Source organism: Brachyistius frenatus, unplaced genomic scaffold (genome assembly GCF_029030835.1).
Source record: "Brachyistius frenatus isolate BFR_SWC_R1_liver_20210118 unplaced genomic scaffold, ASM2903083v1 Contig_110, whole genome shotgun sequence".
In the NCBI taxonomy this organism is placed as follows: Eukaryota; Metazoa; Chordata; class Actinopteri; family Embiotocidae; genus Brachyistius; species Brachyistius frenatus.
Window position 1 is genome coordinate 305,421 of NW_027210709.1, and position 20,624 is coordinate 326,044.

At 41.0% G+C, this 20,624-nt stretch overlaps 2 protein-coding genes across 6 annotated transcripts; one reads left to right on the forward strand and one right to left on the reverse strand.

Annotated features, from left to right (window-relative positions):
• Window positions 1-343: 343 nt before the first annotated feature.
• On the reverse strand, window positions 344-11,900 carry LOC138629006 (receptor-interacting serine/threonine-protein kinase 2-like). Of its 5 annotated transcripts, none has more exons than XM_069712452.1 (11): window positions 11,264-11,900; window positions 9,951-10,104; window positions 8,846-9,001; window positions 8,188-8,345; window positions 7,669-7,718; window positions 7,411-7,572; window positions 6,923-7,008; window positions 3,993-4,082; window positions 3,739-3,808; window positions 3,299-3,517; window positions 344-3,048 (listed from the first exon to the last, which is right to left on the reverse strand). In XM_069712452.1, the coding sequence occupies exons 1-11, from the start codon at window positions 11,461-11,463 to the stop codon at window positions 2,708-2,710; spliced, it is 1,686 nt and encodes a 561-aa protein (XP_069568553.1). In that variant the 5' UTR covers window positions 11,464-11,900; the 3' UTR covers window positions 344-2,707. The 5 variants fall into 5 exon arrangements, with proteins under 5 accessions (XP_069568553.1, XP_069568552.1, XP_069568551.1 ...); XM_069712451.1 differs by having other exon boundaries at window positions 344-3,093; XM_069712450.1 differs by having other exon boundaries at window positions 344-3,120.
• Window positions 11,643-20,624, forward strand: LOC138629084 (sorting nexin-16-like). The gene is made up of 6 exons (XM_069712577.1): window positions 11,643-11,652; window positions 11,817-11,890; window positions 14,435-14,521; window positions 14,909-15,043; window positions 15,254-15,442; window positions 20,493-20,624. The coding sequence occupies exons 1-6, from the start codon at window positions 11,643-11,645 to the stop codon at window positions 20,622-20,624; spliced, it is 627 nt and encodes a 208-aa protein (XP_069568678.1).

Here is a 20,624-nt window from a genome sequence, read left to right on the forward strand (position 1 = left end):
ACAAATACAGTAAAAAAACCTAAAAAACATTTCAGCTCAAAACTATCACCGTAACGCAGATGATAACTTTGATCTGAAACATGATAATATTTTTAGTTGAAGTTTGTTGACCTGCGAGTGCTAGTGTTTTATCTGTTTTGATCCTTGACACAACTGTGCACTTGTCATCGATCCAGATTTGGAGTTGTACACAGTATTTTATACTCTATCGACCCTCCTGGTTCTTGGTACACAAATCAACAACTCCATATAAGTGAGAACATGTTTTGAGCTAACTGTGGGAACAGTGAATTATATCCCTGAATTATTGTTACATGAAAAGAAAACAAGGAGAAAGCAGAAGTGAAAACGGAGTATCATTTTAATGAAGAGTTTGATACAATACTTGAAAAATCCTGGTTGTTGCCGATACCGGAGGTACACGTGAACTCAACTTTCTTTGACACGTTATCATCATTTGACCAACTAACACTGATACTGACGTGGGCACGAAATTAGGCCGATATGTTGCAGAAGGCTTTCCTACAAATATCAAATCAACGCTTCACAAAAACAATGCACGAGTATTTAACAAAGAGATCCCAGATGAGAAGATAAAAGAAGACGACACGATCGTCGACAGTACAAAATATGTTTCAACATGTAGGCTATCAAATTTGTAGTATTTTACTCGAATCTGTTTGATATGCGTGCAAAAGGCTTTTGCACATTATGGAGCCGAGAACGAAAGCAAAATGTGAGGCACAGCTATCAAAGACAAGGCAATAAAAGTACCAACACGTGGAAGCATAGCCACCTCGCTCAGCCTTTCTGTCGTCATGGTTTCGTTTACTGTATCAGGGTTTTACTGAGAATGAGCCGCTGTGTTTTTCATTGATCCGCAGTTCACTTTGGTTCCTGTACATCAACACCATGACGGGATGACGAGCATGTTATTTACAGAAAGGGGAACAAGTTCTGTAATGAACGTAAAGATGGCACAGCTACTGCACTTTAAGCACTTATTTGAGGAAGTGAAGGCAGTGATGAATATAGTAAGGCCCTTAATAGAAACACGCGTACACGTACCAAACACACTGGGGGCTGAAGCGGCTAATCGGCCAATCAATAATGCTGTCGATTGACAAACATTTATGCAAGTAATACAAAGCTTTGGATTTTGAATTGCCGTTCAAACAAATACAAAAATTAAAAGATGCCACACCGAGCTGCTTTTACCATTTTCTGTCACCTAATTGATCGATGATAACAACTAGTTGCAGCCTTACTACACAAACAAACACAAATACACACAAAGAAATAGAAATCATTTGTTGTTTAACTGCAATGTATGTTGACATAAAGAATATACTGTAATGTATGAGTGAAGGAACAACAAACCAAAAACAGGTCGTACTCTTATTTACACACATAATCCGGTGCTACTGTCTCACATGAATGTCTATTTAACTACGCCATGCTGAATGTTACCATCACTGACTGACAGAGAAAATGATTTTATAAACATGTTGCTGCAGTTTTGAGCAGCACAGCTACAGTAGAAAAGGTCGTACGATTCAAGAGTAAAAAAAAAAAAAAACTGAGCCGAGCGACTGCCGAGACTTCCTGTGTAGTGCAAGAAAACTAAAGATTATCTCCAAGCAAAGAAGCAGGTTTGACTTTCTCCGTGTTCCCGTTGTTTACTGCTTCAGCTCGGCGGGAACAAAAGTGTAAAAAAATATTTTTGCAATCTCAGCACAGAGTCTGTGGAAGAACAATAACTGTGGAAGTATTCAGATAAGTTTGAAGCTTGTTAAATGGACATTATGAAGAATTACTGAGCACATCTAATGGAATCAGAGGGCAGATCACTTTGGTCCACTTTTAATCTAGACACACGCACAAAATGCAGACACACGCACGCACGCACACATCCCTCTCATTCTGGGTGTTACGTTACAATATCAACTTCCAATCCATGACCGAGCAACTCTCTTTAGGTCAGTGATTAAAAAGAGAAGGAGGGCGACAGAAACTTTCCAGGCAGCCACATGACCTCAGTCTAAACAAAATCCCCACTCCGTCCAACACTTCAGCCGAGTGAAGGCCCAAGAACATGTATTTAAAGTAACACTCGACTCGGCATCTTCGTGCCGAGTTAATGTACGTTATGTGCCTCGGTACAAAGATAGAGACACTCTGCGTTGCTGTGAAGACCGCCGACTCGCTCACTTCACCCAGCAGGCGGTAAACACGATCAGATAAAACTGAAGCCGTGAATACGTGATGAGAGAAGAACGCTCTGATCGGAAGAAACCTTTTGTTACTGCAGGTTTTCCAGCACGTCGACAGTCCACCTGTCACTCAGGTCAAATGTGTGTGTAATGCGCGCACACACACACACACACACACACACACAGGCCAAATAAAGGGAACACTGAATGAAAACCTGCTGCACGTCCACTCAGACTGAAGGGACTATAAATAAATCTCCACATTAAATCCATAACATTTTAAATAAAATGGGTTGTTCTCTTCTGATTCTGATGCTATGAAATGAAAACTCTTTCATCTCCAGCTGATGTGTGGATATTACCTTTGTGTTGTGCCTGTAACTCTCCGCTCAACCAGCTGTTCTTCGACAGAAGCCGTGGAAACAGTAATAGTTCACTGTAGTGTAAAGTTGGCACAGTCTAGGTCGTTTCCTTTTCTTGACTTGTGGCTGCCGCTACATGTCCCGGTGTGCATTGTAGGACGTGGACAGCGGCGGTGCGCTGGGGGTGACGGCTGTGGTCGGGGAGATGACTTCATTCGGGTACGGCTGCAGGCCCATCTGCTTGTTGTCGTACAACTTGCGCACGACAATGCGGCAGAAGTCTGCGTTGTGACATTTGTCCAGGAGGTGGCGGACCTTGGCGGTGCGCGTGAGCTGGTTGGCCACCAGCTCGTAATCCTCCCGCATCAGCAGGAAGCGCGACAGCAGGGCGTCCAAGCTCTGGTTCAGACAGGCCTCGGTCATCTGGCACACGATCTCCTCGCGCCGCGTCGCGATCCAGTCGGCGACGGGGTCTTGTGAAGGGGGAGAGTGTTGCGGTGAAAGAGGAAAGTAATCGGCTGCCAGACGAGGAAGAGGAATGAATTCTATTTCAGGGGTGAAAGTAATGGCTGCATCAAATAAAAACATTTAATTGAACCCACTCGGCTAAATCAAGTCAATTTATTTATACAGCCCAAATTTACAGATCACAAATCTGCTTCAAAGGGCTGTACATATTGTACAACACACGCACACACGCACACACACACACACTGCTCGTACCTTGTTGGTGAGGCCGTGGCTTGAGTGTGAGGTTATCGGGATGCGCCTCGTACTCAGGAGGGGGGTACGAGGGGAGGAGCTGGCAGGATTTGACCGGTATGTTCAAATTGTTCATGTCTCTGTCAGTCTGGTGGTTGTTCAGATTGTTGGCTGGATTGGGGTCCTTCAGCGACTCGGGGGCCTCCAGAGTTTGAGCTATGAATGATGATGGAGGGCTCTCTACATCAGACAGAGTAGAAGAAGAAGTGAGCTGCATCCAGGTGTTGGAATAAAGCTTCTATTGTACACAGACAAATATAAAATGTTACATCTGGTCTTGTCCGTGTTCTTACAGTCTACTCAAAGCGCTTCTTTAAATGCTGTATATCAGGGAGGATATTCATAAAGTAAAGGCTGATGGTGTGAAACGATGCAAAGACAGACGAATCTGATGTGATTACGTTTGGAGGTTGGAGCGTTGATGTCCGTGTCCTGGGAGGAACAGGACCCTGAGCCTGAGGTGGAGCTCTCCTGCAACCGAACAAACAGTGATGTTCAATTTACATTCCCACACAAACATAAAAATAAGACAGAAATAGCTTAAAAGTAGAGGCGCATCCCCCTCTAGGGAGGGAAATTACTCAGGGTCAGCATCATTATGATGACTTTATTTTTAATATTTCCACAGACACTTTATGGATGAGAGGACACTGACCGGCCACAGGTTGGGTCTGTCCTTCAGCATGTTCAGAGATCCCTGTTCGCTCCTCTTCTCACACGTTGGCTGAGCTGATCTCCGCATCAACTGTGGAGGAGCAAGAACGATAGGAAACAACATGTTCAGTTGTAAATGGGTTAAAACTTTTTTTTTATTAATTAGATTACCAACGCTGAGATACGAGGAAACCCTGAACCTGTCCTCACATCAAACAGGGAACATTCGATTTACAGCAGCAGAAATAGTGAATGAATAATGAAACTGAAATGATGTCAAACAGCTCATGGAGCAGAAATCTGACCACACAGTTAAATATTCACCACACTATCGGTTCCTACATTTTACCTGCATGTTGTTTTGCTTCCTTTAAGAGTCGCTCATATTGAAGGGTCCACTTGTATATCTGAGTTTATAACATGGACTCCAAAAAAATAACATGGTGTGTCTCAGTCCTCATCGGTTAACAGTACCAGTGAGGAGAATTTATAAATCCCTTATGCACTTGACTGACGTTCATACAATACTGACTAAAATTGGTTGTATAAATCATAGTACAACGGTAAAACACTAGTGACTTTTAGTACGCTTGGGGATACTGTAATGAAAGTTCAACTGAAAATGGGAAGTAAATGTGAAACAGGAAATAGGACGGGATTTTTTTTTTTTGGTCATCCTCTCTGAGTCATGGTACAATTCAAATTGTCCCAAATTACACACAGTTTAACATTTAGCTCTCATTGGCTGTGGAAAGACATGATTCAGCATTAGTTTGTAACCAAGTGTTTGTGAACGAGGGAATTTCTGTATCCTTCTGACTGAAAAAAAAAAATCAACTCATCAAATGTTACTCATCAGCAGTGTGTCTGTCTTCATTTAGGGAGCAAATACACTGAACTTATGCTGCAAGATGCCAATATGAATCTGTGAAAACAATCAGAGCAGTTTTCACTCCTACACTAACAAAGAGAACTATTATTATAACTTCACTGCTTAGACTGCTAAAAGACCACCTTTTGAGTTTTTTCATCACATGACCATTAACGTCTTTGTGATAACTCCCTGTCCAGCATCGTTGTCAGCCATGTTTGGAGCGCCAGCGTTCCACTGCATTTAATGAGCCTTCAGCTTCTGTGGCCGGCGGTGTTGGTTAGGTTTCGGCATGAGGAGCGAGATGGTCCGGGAAACTGATGGGTCACCAAATACGGTGGAACATCGGCGCTGCATGTCCGGCTAATAACGCCGCTGGGCACGAGAACGGTCGCTCTAATAACAGCCTTCCTCCTACACATGTACGCAGTGGTAGTAGTAGTAGGTTGGTAGGTTGGTAGATAGATAGATAGATAGATAGATAGATAGATAGATAGATAGATAGATAGATAGATAGATAGATAGATAGATAGATAGATAATAGATAGATAGATACTTTATTAATCCCTCAAGAGGGGAATTTTTTTTAGCATTGTAGCATTAAAAAAAAGAAGAATTTAACTCCATAACAGCTGCTGGCATAGAACAAGGTCAGCAATGCCGGTGGTTCATTATCCATGTTGAATTAACTTCTGGTAGTCAAGGCTGATGTAGTTTGTTTCTTTTGGAAAAGGGTCCTTTGATTGAGGCATGGCAAATCAGGGAGGGACGTGTCGTTATTAATAAAAGCCAGTCAGGAAGTAAACGTAGGCGTCTCAGTTATCCTGTTCAAACATTTTCCCCCATCCAGACTGAAATGAAACCCCGGAGTTTTCGGGGTTCAAAAATGCCCGAGTAGTGTGGACACTGAGCCTAAACGTGGCAAAAGCTATGTTTCAAAACGTGCAAACTTATATCCACCCGCAAAAAAATGTCCAAGCTGATCTACTAACGAAGTGCAGTGAGGATTGCGTCTTTCAAATGTGCAATTTAACACGCATTGTTATGACTGCTCTTATTGTGGCGAGAATGAGTCGCAGGGAAACCAAAGAATACGTAGAGAACGTGGTTTTACAGCCGTGGAAAAATTTATTACATTTTTTGAGTTATTGAATGAACTGAATGATGATTTAAAAGCAACGACAAGGAGAAGCCACACAATACCAGCAATTAAAAAACTTCTAACGACTCAGCATTTTCCTGCCTCTGGGTCATTCCAGCGTATCTCTGCTTGGATATCCCCCCCAGTCCTGTTATTCAGGTGAGCTGTCACAGGTCCTGAATGTGTCCCGCACAATTCACAGGTGGCCTCATCAGGTTCCCGAGCAGTCGCGAGGCTCTGAATTAAACGAATTCACCTGCTCATCACAGAAAGCTCTGGACCTGCTGCTCGGTGTTTGTTAGAGGATCTCATCCACCGTCCCTCCTCTTTTATTCGCCGAAGTTTTAATATAAGCCGTTTTTGTTTTTTCACCTAATATTTTGCCTCTTCTATCTTCTCATAATTTCATCTGTTGATCTTTTTGTTTTTCCCACCGCATTGACTTCCTCGCTGATAATCTCCTATATAGCGTTTTGTTCTTGTTATATTAATATTTATTCATTTCAATGGGATCAGATTTACTTTTGCTTCTGCAGTCGTTCTGTTAGAACGGCTGGAATCACTTTAACACACAAACACCTCATTTAAACACAGCGATTTGCAACTGATATCAAAGACGCAATTACTTTTAGTAAATACAAAAAAATAAATGTGCAAACTTTTGGGATAAACGCGCAATTTAGTACCCTTTGTTTGATATCTTAGTAAATCAGGCCCTAAATGTTTTACTGTCACCACTTCTATATTCATCAGCTGAGTTAACGAAGGCCTCGACCACCATCCTCAGTTTGAGTCCAGTCAGGGACCTTCGTTGCAGCTCTTTCCCCGACTCTTTGCCTCGTTTCCGGTTACTTTCCATTGAAGGCTTAAAATGGCCCCAAACACACAAAAAATAAGTATGACAAGACTCCTGACTGACCTTTGACCTCTTGATCTCCAGCACAGCCTCCAGGAAGTCAATTTCGTCAAAGTTCCTCACCATGGGCTCCAGCTCGATTAAACACGCTGAAATAACAGCAAACACACCACACTGCTGAATCTAGTCAACAATGCAGTCACCTGATGTCACGCTTTGTCTTGTCATTTGGTTTGAATGCCAGAAACTTTGATGATTATATCAAACTTCATGGGGTTTGCATTTAGTCATCTGCTGTATATCTTGTATTTTGGTGTTCTGCTTCATGAAACATTGTGTTTCAGTGAAGCTCCTACTTAGTCAAGTAGGCTCGGTCAAGAGAAAATTCAGCATGGTTTTCCTGTTCCTCAACACATCAAAATCTCAGCCATCCCAAACGGTGAAGAAGGTCTGACCAATGCTACCGAGGACGACGTCTTTGGAGTGGCTGGAATTTATAATATTTAACCAGAAAACAACTTGCTGCAGTTGAAGTAGTAGAGTGAGCTTACTGAGGAAGGATGGTCGTTCGTCGGGGTTGGCGGTCCAGCCCCTGGTCATTAAGGTGATGAGAGTTTCTCTGCTCGGGATGTCAGCGGACAGACAGTCCAGGCTGGTGTCGGGCCGCATCCCGCGCAGCACACTGAACATGATCTGCATGGGGTTGGTCACCTCTGGACACACAAACGCGCACATTTAAAATGAACACAATGAGGGAGTGACACATAATAATGAAAATCAAGAGAGTGACATCATAAAACAGGAGTTACCTTCAAACGGTATCTGCCTGGACAGCACCTCCCACATAATGATGGCATAGCTGTGATGTCAATATTAAAGAGAGAAAGAGGAAAAGAAGAGTTACATCATTGTTTCCGACTGGTATTCCCCCTCAGAGCTGAGGGACTTCACGAAAAGCTAACCAGAGAGGCTGCTGCGAGGAAGAGCGATGATCTGTTGCCACAGTATGGTATGCTAACAATCCTGGCCGATGCTGGCACGTTGTCTCACCTTGACAGGCAGGAAAAACTCATTTCAATTAAATACTGATCATTCCCAACAACCACTGCAAAAGCTGATCTATCAGAGTTTAAAAACGGTGTAATAAGGTAACTAAGACTTCACTCATTCACAAATTTGACCTAAAACTGACCACTAGCAGTTTGAGCTTCATGGACATAAAACATATTTAGATTAAAACGCATGTTGCCGATATAAAAATCAAACTCGGCTTGAGGAAGAATATCGACCTTTTTCTAATCACTAGTCGCAGGGATTTGGTGCCTCACCTGTACATGTCATGCTTCACATCAGCCCGACGGCTCTTGGATGGTTCGTACTCCTCAGGGGGCATGTAGATCACTGTGCCCCCCATCTCTGAGGGCTTGGACCCTGAGCCTTTACTGACAGACAGCTGCCGCCATTTTGAAAGTCCAAAGTCTGCAATCTGGAGAGGAAGAGCAGAGAGTGAGCGAGAGAAGAGGAGCTGGGACACATTTGTACTCTTCTATTATTCCTATAGCAACATTTCTATTTGTCAGTTTCAGCCAAACAGTGGAGCTTCAACACCAGTGAGGTGGGAAAACAGGAGAATTGTTCAGTTAACTGATACTGGCAGCTACTATGAGGCAGCTTTTTATTCTTTTTGATCAATTATGATCTTCAATTATTTATAATCAGGGTGTTTATCTCAACTGAAACTATGACGCACATCATAAAATTGAGAAATTGTCCGCACACCCACAACAGATACAGTACATGTGGCTACACATGTGACATCTTACTGTAAGTATCACCCACTGCCCGCCCACCCACACACACACACCCACACACACACCCACACACCCACACACACCCACACACACACACACACACCCACACACACCCACGTACAGTTTCAGCTCTGAGAAAATGTTTACGACTTCCTGATACATCTGTGACACATACCTTGACGTGAAATTCTCCATCCAACAGTATGTTCTGAGTCTTTAGGTCGTGATGGAGGAGAGGAGGGTTCATGTTGTGGAGGAAGTTAACACCCAGTGCGATCTCATACAGAATCCTCAGAAGTAGAGACCAGGCCAGAACAGGGTATATGTCCTTCTGTAGGCAGAGACCACAAACAGGGAAGACAAATGTGAATACAAGTACCAATAAAGAGGGAATATATGGGTTCAGATTCATATCATATGATACAACATGCTCACGAGCAAATTACATAGTTTCCCCACGCACACACGTTATTTGCCATTCTCACAATATGTGCAAGTGACCAATCAGAAGAGGTCCAGTGCATCCTTTAGTTTCTGTCCCAAAAATCAGGTTGATTCACATGAGCAGGACTCAACTGTGAGGTCAGAGTTAACCTGTGAGAGTGTGTATGGCCTCGCAGGTTATGTCTGAATTATGAATAATGGCTCTCTGTACTTGCTGAGCAGAATCTCTTGTATGTGGTGGCTATTTTTCACGTTATGAGCCATTCTTTGCCTCTCCCAGTTTTGTTTCTCGTTCTCAGCCACTGTACGACTCTCAGTTGTTGAATTTTTGTGTGAGGGAATATATCGTGTGAAGAACAGTTACATCTGTGCATGTGAAATCATTTTTTTTCCGTGAGCACATTTTATCGCAGTCGTCACAGGGGAAAGATTGTGTTATACTGAAGTGAAACTACAAAGCAATGCAAGTGCTAAAAGTAAAAGGGAGGAAAGTTCCCAACAGCAGCAGGAGAAGGAATTTCCCCGGACTACTTTCCTCATTGTGCAGCTCAAAATTTAATCAGAGACTGTCATTACCTCATGGTTTCAGTTTTGGTTTTGTTGTGTCACCGGCAGGAATGCCACGACATACATGACCATGATGGGTGATGCACAAAAGAGACGGATAGAGATACAGATCCAGCAGAGACTCTCTTACTTCAACCAGTTTGGCAACAAAATTCCACAAACAGGAAGTGTAAATTCTTTAAGATTATGACATCAGGGCTTGATCAGTTTCTGTTTCTGAATGAACCATTCTCTGTCATAGCCAGTTCCTTGTTGACATGTAGCTGTACCTCGTGGAGCAGCAGGTCCAGAGAGCCATTGCTCATGAACTCCGTGACTATGCAGAAGAACTCGGGCTCGTTGCAGATGCCAAAAATCTGGATGATGTAGTTGAACCTTGCTTTGTGAAGCACCTCGGCCTCCTTCAGCAGGCAGTTCCTCTCTCTGAAACACAGAGAGTGAAAGAAAGAAAAAGACTGAAACAGTTTAAATACTTAAATAAACATGTTAGTTTTCACTTACAGCTTGCTCAGAATCATGAATCAGAAGTACAGGAATCTATACAACGAAAGTATTAAATCATACCATCATACTATGATTGTGTCTAACCTGTCATCGCATCATTACATGGAGAAATGAGGGCTCGCTGTACTCCACATATCTCTTTAAGAATGTGTGCTGGACAGTTTTAGATGTGCCGCTCTGAGCAGGTTTGTATTGAACAGTGAGTGCGGACTGATGAGGTCATCTAGAGACAGACCCTGCAGCTGATACAAAGACAGAGCTAATATTAAATCTTTGAGCGCGTTTTGGCTCATTAGTCAGCCGATGAGTCACAAGAAATAGCTGTGCAGAAATGCCAAGATACGGCCGACAAGTACATTTGCAGGTGTGAAATATCCTCCGCAGTAAATATTTTGCCCGCAATTCTTTTAACATATTTGAGAGACCATTTGCATGGATGTTGGTTCATGTTGCACATAAAGACAAACACTATCAGTCAATGTGCCATCATAAGCTTGCGATCATCCCCCTTCAGATGTGGAGTACTGACTCAAAGTTATGGGAAACATGCCAAAGGAGATCAAGTTGAATCACACAGGAGAGGAGTGAGGTTTCAGTTCACTCCAAATACAAATGTCGCTTGAAGGAAGAATTTGAGCATTATTATTTTTTTTAATAACGTTGAATAGCTCAGATTTTAATGGAGTGGATTTAAGACAGTTTGTCCTACTTTTGGACTCCGGGGAGACAGATGAGTTATGTCATCCACAGACACAACCCGCTGCTTCTCAACTACTGAGACACTCTGGATATACGAGTCAAACGCAATCTTAGGTTAGGTAGTTACTTTATTAATCCCCGAGGGGACATTTATTTATTTATGTTTTTTTAAATCTTGACATCCAGTGACATCAATTCAAGTCCTCATGCTTATGATCCGCCACCTTAAACTGTATAAATACTAACATTTCTGTATAATTTTACTGGAATAACAACCAATTACTCTGGTTTAGGTTGTTTTTTTAAAAAATCTTTTTAAATACACAGCAGTTAAAATGTCTTTCCTGACCTAGATCGTTATATGACGCAGTCGTGGTACCTTTCTCCGAAAGGAGAGTCGAGCTTCAGGCACTTGATGGCCACGGTGGTCCTCCAGTCGGAGTGCAGCGCCTTGAACACGGTGCCGAAGCCGCCCCTGCTCAGGTAGTACAGATCCGTCAGCTTCTGGTAGGGGATCACCGGCAAGGTGCTGGTCAGGCTGCCGATGTTCACACATCCCGCAGCCGCGCACGGCTCCATAGCAGGTTGTTTTTTTTGGAGTCTCTTCCGGGAAGAAGCCGCTGCGGGATTTATCACCCACTGGGTCAGCCTCGGAAAGCAGAAGTGCCTTTCTTTATTTTTTTTTTCCCTCTTTTTGTTTGTTTGTTTGTTTGGTAAACGCTACGAGGAACAGCTCTCACGTTTACGCGCAGTCCATAATGTCGCTCGGCTGCTAGCGAGCTAAGCTAACGGCGAAGAGGACGAGTGGGGGGAAAAAAAAAGAGAGAGAGAGCAGCCGATAAACGGCTCACCTGTTTTACCTGCGAGACACGCGAGCACACCCGAGGACCGCTGTTAAATCGATGCCTCGCACTTGTGATGCGCTTGGCGAGACAGCCGGCTGTACCCGGCTGAGTCCAAGCGGGACGGAAACGGCGCTGCGGAGCTCCGCTGTCATTTAACGCAGGTGGTTTTGTTGTTGCTAATGACGACACATTTCCGGGTTTTTTTTTTTTTGTGTGTGAGATGCGTTCAGGTACGCAAGTTATCCGGCAACTTATTTTCTAATAATTCCTTTTGAGCGCATTCAAATTCTGACTCCAAATATGAATAATATATAGAGAAGGGATCCCAGAAACAATTAAGGTGGAGTATACGCCGTTTAAATAGCTATACAATTTTTTGGAGCCCACAAAGTGTACTTTTATTTCAGTTTCGCTGAAACAAAGACAGTTGTTAACAAAATCGGAATTTTTTTTAACATGGGGTAATCCCCCCAAACCTGGGGCTTTCCTGAACGTGCTGTAGATGTGAATGTGTAAATTAAATTTAAAATGGACGTTTTACAAGTACAAGCCATTAGTACAAGCCTCAAACATATCCTGAATACTTTTTACACTAAACTGTACGTTTAAGTGCATCAATTATTTTTGACATTTTACTCGAGGCCTATATATTCAATACAGAACACAAAAACACAAATTAATAATGTGCAGATAAAATACTACATAACAAATCACACTCCATGAGATAACCCAGATATTTTGGGGGAAAAAACACATTTGATGTAACACTATTTATGCTATATGTACTTATATTTCCTTTTGCTTTCTTATATTTCCAATTATAGCCTTTTGGAACGGTTTAAGACTTGGCATTTATTACATTTTTTATTGATTTGTTATATATATATATATATTTATATATATATATATTGGTATGGTATAAAGCTACAAAATCTCATTTAATGTATATACAATTATAAGATCATTTCTCTTTATTAATGTTCAGGTAGAGAAACTTTACATGATCGACATTTTGCAGATTTGTGGTTATAAAAGCAGGACGTGCTCTTTCTCTGTTGGTAGACGGGGCACGCTGTTTAGCACATGACCGGTTTGTATTGTTCCTCTGTAATCTGAAACCTCTGGGAAGCAGAGGGTGTCAACAAATCAAGTACAACGTTGTAATGTGCCCAGTTGTGTTTTTGATGAGCCAGCAAGACTGTCAACCAGAAAATCCGTGCACAGTTCAGGCGACAAACGCAACTTGGGTCACATATACTCCGGATATTTTCCAAGCTCTGACACAGAGTTAGTTTGTACTGATCTTTTACATCTTTTACTGATTTTTTTTAGGTGAAAGCCGTTTCAGATGTTCTTTCCGGATGGTAATACTGTACGTGTGTGTGTGTGTGTGTGTGTGTGTGTGTGTGTGTGTGTGTGTGTGTGTGTGTGTGTGTGTGTGTGTGTGTGTGTGTGCACAATCCAGTTGAAAGAGCAAAATCTGTCACAGTCACATGTGTGAGCACGGCAGTATATTTTGCAACAGCAGTTGCACTTCAAATTCCCCATTTGACCCAACATAGGGAGATTCCCTCATCAAGTGATTGTTTGAAATTTTACATTTCTGACATTATTAGTAAATATAACTGTTGGCTGAATATATTTGACAAACTATTTTGTTTGTCAAAAAAATAGTAACACTTTGTTACAGATTATCCTAATAATCTTTACAGCTGCTTGTGTTTACAATTATCTGTTGTTGTATCTCAAATTATTGTCCCCAATAGTTTTCCCCGAGTCCGTTGATAGAAGCAGTATTTAGGCAGTTACCGGTTTTAGTTGATTTTTATTAAGCGTAGTTTACAAGATATCTTGGAGAGCCCAACATCAACCTGAGGTCTCTTTGTTGGATTCTGACTTCCCCCTTTCCGGCACATACATTTATACTATAGGAAGAGGTGTTACCTACAGTGAGGCGGGAACATTTGCATAGTATGTTTGTCTCAGTACTTTTCCACTGTCCTCCGTTTGAACCACATCCCCCTTTTGATCCGATAGTGAGTTGCACCCTACTGTGACCCCAACGTGTTAAGTTCCTGCATAAGCAATGTGTTCTACAATGCTTACAGTCAGTATATATTTTGTGCTTCTGTGCTAGGATATGTTTACAACAATACAACACATATATATATATCATATCATATTACTTACATATAGGTCGTACCATCACTACCAATCTTAAGGTGTAGACAAAAGGCTGTGTATGTAAATGAGAGTGATACTGCTTGGCCAAACCAAAAGGTCACAGTAGGAGGTCTGCAACCTGTGGGGTCACATACAGTTGTTCTTTGAGGCATTATCAGATGGCTGTCTGGAGGACTCCAGGGGGTGAAGGAAGACAACCCCCACCTCCACCAACCAACAAAGAATACATCCATATACATGACTTTTAGGTGGAAGACAACCCAAATTATATTGTATTAGCGTACAACATATGAGCCCTCATATGCACTAAGCAGATCTATATTCCACACTGTACAGGCATGACATTAAATGTATTAGAAGGGAAAGGAGCTCTGACTACTTTGTTCTATTTGTGTGCATACAAAGCACAGCTACACACTACATGTGTCCACATATTGGTATGCAGCAGTTGTACCTACAATAGGACGCAGATAAACTGTGCCGATGCATCTGACACGACAACTCACTTGTCTGTTTCGTAGGTTTTTAAGGTGCTGGTGACGGGGAGTCAAGGAGACAGCTGGGTGATCTTCAGAAGATACACAGACTTCTGCCGGCTCAGTGACAAGGTGAGAACCTGTCATGTTTCTCAGCAGCAACATTAGGGACACCATAACGTTGTGAAATTACATACTGTGAAAAGCCCAGAGGAGTTTTATGATGGACAAGGGCAAGTTAAAGCTGTAAAATCCATTAACAGCAGTATAATGCTGCACCAATGATCAGTGAGTGTGAGAAGTTTTACCTTGTCATCCACCAATGTTACTTTGTGTGGTTCATCTCAGTAGAAACATGAAGCTCTGCTGTCTCCAAACATCTCATTTAGTTCAGCAAACAATAACACGCATTCTGTATTTGTTAAGTTCATTTACACCACACTGTGACTACTGTGATATTGTTGCCATAGTGATCGAATTTTCTGTTTCCTCATCCTATGTTCATCGAATTGGTTGCAGCTTAAAGAGCAGTTTTCCAGCTTTCTCCCTGCTCTGCCTCCTAAGCAATGGCTCAAAGACAACTATGATGAGGAGTTTCCAGAGGAGAGGCAGATTGGGTTGCAGACCTTCCTGCAGAACTTAATGCTACACAAATAAGTCATGAAAAGGTATGTGAGTGCAATATTTTTCCAGAGATTGCCCTGAACCACATTTTGACTTTTAAATCCTTTTTTTTTGTTCCCCAATGAAACTTTGAGACGCTTTGTGTGTTTGCTTGACGCTCCAAGTCTATTTGACAGTCTGGAGGAAAACAGGGTGAGGTCACTTTCTTTATATAATCTCAAGGACTAAAAGTCAACATAGTTGTTTGGTTTAACTACCTACTGGCTGCTGTTTGGAGTGCAGGCGTTCTGTGAGACTCCGGAGGAAACCAATCATTATCTTCAGAGGGAACTTGTGGAAACACAGAGGGACGTCGACACGTTGAAGAAAACTCTGGAGGACAGGGAGAGCTGCATCGACCTGCATCAACCTGCTGCTGAAGAAAGTCAAGTAAATATGTATCTTTTGCACAGGCATTACATGCACTGGACACTGTGCTGAAATGATTTAGTCTCACACAGATCTCTGTCACTTTCTTCTAAGAGCCTCAAAGGTCCCATTGAGACAGCAGTGATGATCGCCACACACACCAACAACACACACAGAGACGATGTGGAGGGATTTAAGAAAAAAAAATACACAAATGGAAATGAAGATGATGGCAGACAATACTTTATACCTGAGGCTGATAAAGAATGAAACCAGAGAACAAAGTAAACAACTAGCAGCTGATGTTACCGGAGTTATGCTAAAGGCAGAGTTTTACTTTTTTTCTTCAGCTACTAAGAACATTAATATATATTTTCTGTGCTGGTCTTAATGAAAGTCTTACCTTTGCTGCATTTCTTTCATATCTCGGTGAGAGTCTGATACAACATTAAAAGGCCATGAAGCTTTCTGAAGGACAGTGTTGATCCAGCTGCCTCGTCTTCAAATCAAAGGATACAAGAAAATCAAAACAGAAAATTCCTGATTACACATTTGTATATTTGAAACATTAACTTTCAGAAGTGCAGTGACAGAACAATCACAGAGAGCAAAAACAGACATGAAGTCGAATGAACCTTGTGGATTATTGTGTGTGTGTGTGAGTGCGTGAGTGTACATGCAATATAATATATGAATTGGGATAAAGGTATTTATACTAGGATCATTGTGATGTTTCATTAATAGCTGGCATGTCAACCATCAATACCTCAAAACACAAAGCATGTTGTATTCTCATAAATATACTGTCTTGATTTTAAGAAGAAATACAACTTGAAAAACACTTATTTTAGAGTATTATTTTCTGTTAAATTAATGCATTAAGATGACTTTGATGATTATGTTAAATTAATCCTGATTTTCAAAGTTTAATTGCTCTGCATAGGAAGAGTACAAAAACAAATGACCAGAAGGTGGCACTGTAATACAATAACAGCTTTGGAGAGTAAAGACACTGTATCAACACTGGGAACTTGATGTTCTGTTCTCCTCTCACTCAAGGACATCTTTGCAAGCCCTGAGTACACAGGAGAAAGCAGAGAACAGACGTAAATCACAGTTCACAATCAATAATGAAGTGTGTGTGTGTGTGTGTGTGTGTGTGTGTGTGTGTGTGTGTGTGTGTGTGTGTGTGTGTGTGTGTGTGTGTGTGTGTGTGTGTGTGTGTGTGTGTGTGTGTGTGTTGTGTGTTAGACTAATTCAAGTGGGGCCTCATTCATAGCAGCCCCATTATCAGGCTGAACAGGCATTTTGTTTCACTGCACTCCTTCTATTTCAATCCAAATCCAAATGCTAAATCCAGTATATGAACAACTGAGTTGTACATTAGGAAAAACATGTAAAGATGCTCCTGCTGCTCTTTCATAATGTGAAAAAAACAACCTGGCAGGGCAAGAGTGAAAATCTACATGCAGGCTTTAAGGAAAATCCTTAAATGGGGATGTTGGTTGGTCGACCAAACCACTTTGGTCTAACACAAAATATCTCAACAACTACTGGAATGATTGTCATGACATTTGTCAGAGGCATTAATGGTCCCAAGAGCATGAAGCCCAATTACATTTCCTCTAGTGCTAACTGATAGCTGACAGCTTTAGTTTGAAGAGAAATGTCTTTCTTGGAAGGGTTGCAATGAAACTTGCTTGAGATATTTTTAGCTCCCTGTAGGAACAATTTCTCATCCCTTGTGACTTTTCCTTTGCCGCGCTCATCAGCTCAAAGGTTACTTTGTCCAGGTTTATGGCCAAATAACTGCAAAACTAATCTTATTCCCATCTGCCCCAGAGCGTATTTCGTGTTAAACTAATTTGCAAATGTCATGCCAAGAGTCTGTAGTGAACATAAATATACACTATTACTGTAAATATGAACACGGATTTGAATTTAGCTCAAACCTGTGTCTGCTAGCATGGTGATAAACTTTTTTTTTTAAACATCTAAGATCTTTTTATTTAATTTAATTTTTTTCTTCAATTGCCTTTATTTGAGATAAAGTAGGGATACAGACAAAAAAAAAACGGACTTAAAGGCACCACAGCCAAAGCAATTAACTGGGTCTTCCTGAGCACTCAGCTACCAGACGGCCATCACAGGCACATGCTGCTAAATCAAATCACCTATTCTAATGGTATTAGACTTGTAATAAAAGCCCGGATATATAATACATGTTACATTACACTTGACAAATTTCACAGATATAAACAATTTACAGTTAAGATTATCAAAAACTATATTTGTTATTATTATTTTGACTGTGATTGTTGTGTTGAAGGTGCAGCTCCAAAACCCTGTGAATCCTGTGGTCTCTCCAGACCGTCCCCTCAGAAACTCATTTATCTACCACATGTGTGTTTGTGTTTGAGAGAGAAGTCGGTGTCAAAATAATGGAACACAAGTGTAGATATTCATTTTTTACAACAAAATCTTATCAGCTTATCCTTGAGTCCAAGTGAAGGTTCGTACCAAATTTGTAGAAATTCTTTCAAGGCGTTTTACACAACAATGGGACAGACAGATAAGACATATTATGAGGTTACAGTGACCTTGACCTTTGAACTTTAACCCCAATGCTCAGAACATGCACGGCTCAGACCTGTGAGAGATTAATCTCTGTCAGCTCGGGTGTTATTAAAAGAAGTTTTGTTTGAGGGTAAGAACACCTCGTCAGCTACAGTACAACCAATATTTGGAATATGACCTGCAAATTTTGTGTACGTTGAAGTTGCACGTTGGACGTGATGTTTTTGAGCTGAATGTGCTGAGCTATATGGGTCCCTACTGAGCTGCTTTTTGCCACTAGCACTCATTTCATTATGTGTGTGTATCCTGTTGCCTATAAGTACCTATCGTGCACAATACACACGAGACCACACATAACACAAGCATGATATTTTGACATGAGCACAACAAATTACTTATATTTTGGAATACTATGTTGTTCCAGGGGTGCTGCGTTAGTTAGTTTAGACGAATTTGATTAAGCATAACTCCATTTAGGAATATGTTCCATGAAAGCATGAAATCAGCGCAAATAATAAAGGTATTACATTTTTATTTAGATTTCCCTCAGGGTCACATGCTTAGCTGGAAATCCAGGGACCAGGACCTCCTAAAAGTTCTGAAAATTTCAGTTTTTGTTCTGCCTTAATTTTTGATTTTATTAGCGCTTAGTTTTAGTCTTGATCGTAAGTGAACCTGGCTGTGTGTAAGAGCTTTGAACAAATAATAATGATATAATAATTAATAATGTTATGCCTTAGTTTTGCTGTCAGGTTAGTCTAATACAAGATAAAAAATTTACTGAAGCCATATCTCCCCTGGCTGTGGCAGTGTGTGTTTGAAGTGGATCTGCGTATGATCCGGTCCACGGTTATTCGTAAGATCACAGAATCCTCTGACTCCAATAAGAACTTAGCAGAAAGATATCTGTCTATGAAGACGAGCCAAACCATACAAATGTTCATATATTCCATAAATTAATGTCCACTCATGGATTTGTGCATACCTAAAGCCTCAGACCCTGACTGAGGCTTTGTACAGGGTGTCAAACAGTGAAGCTTCTGTCTGTATGCAGCCCAGCTGTGGCACACCAGGGAGAAAAGATAGGTTTTATAGGTCAGCATTAGTGACTTTGTATTGTTTGTGTTTACCATGTTGGACCACTAATCTTGTTTTCCTCAGATGGACAATTCCTTTTTCTGTAATATTATTTGTGTTTCTGGTTGTCTGCAATGTGTCCACATGACTTGAAATTAGATTGATTTGTATTAGTGCTTAGTTTTAGTCTTGATCATAAGTGAACCCAGCTGTGTGTAAGAGCTTTGAACAAATCTCAACAATAGCAGAGGAGTAAAACAGTAATTAGAAGTTACAACTCATGTCTTTGTTGAAGTGCAAACAAATTTCTCATTTGGTTGTAGTTTATCTTAATTTACAGCTTTGTTTGTACATGTAGTATCTAATTGTTTTTCCAGATATGATATTAAAGGTAATAAAAAATATGATATCTCCAGTTCTGCTGCCGCGATTTCAGTACTTTTTTATTTTACTTTCAAAAAGCCCACATCATGAATCCAACGGTGTTATGCACCTGCAAAGCTAAATCAGTGAAGTGCAAAAATAGTTTAAAAAAAAACCCAGATTCAAACACTTTTGTTGAAATAGGCAGTGATAAGTATACCAATGAATCAGTGTAATTTTTTTGAGTTAAATGGTTTTGAATAAACTTGGTTACGTGTTGTCTTTATTCTTGGGAGGACTAAGTAAGGTAGCAACTGCCTCCATCATCCATTTAATAGTCCCATAAAAATGAGAATATAATTTAAAATTTTGCTCCTGACATAGAACGTCCTAAATAATCAAGCTCCATCTTATAGGCTAGGTAACACCTCTTGGTACCCTACCATCCCAACAGCACACTTCACTGTCAGACTGAAGGCTTGCTTACAGTTCTGAGAGTAGCAGAACGGGAGGCAGAGCCTTTAGTTATCAGGCCCCTCTCCTGTGGAACCAGCATCCACTTTGAATTTGGGCTTTCAAGAAAGCTTAAAACTTTCCTTTTTATGAAAGGTTACAACCAGGGAAGGATAAAATGACTTTGAACCATCCTCTCACTATGCTCTGCATTCATTTGACACAACTGTATTCTGTTTTAACATAGGCCTATATTTAATCATTGACATTTTATTGGCATTGATATTTTAACATTGCTAATATAAGGCAATTGTCTATCATCCTATCTACTGCAATATACAGTAACCTAAATAAACTGAGTTGGGTTTGTTTGCACTTCTTTGTTTTCATATTTCTTTGAAATGTATGTTTTCTTTGGTATTTCGTTGTTTTTGTAAGGTATATTGGAACCACGTTCAATGGTGATTTTGCGTTATAAATAAAACTCAATTTAATTAAATAAAATATATATTTTTTTACCTTACACTAATACATTCACCCCTGTCTTTTACAATTAAGCAATTAATGAGTAATGAGTCTGGCCTGTCCTTGTTCGCCCAAGCGTCTCCTGGCGTGTCTCGAGCCCGTCACGTGGGGGCGGCGCGTCTCGGTCCTCGTCGTTCATCACACACTCTGTGCTGGGTTCAGTGTTGCCTCCTCAAAGCCAGAAAAAAAGAAGAAAAAAAAACCCTGA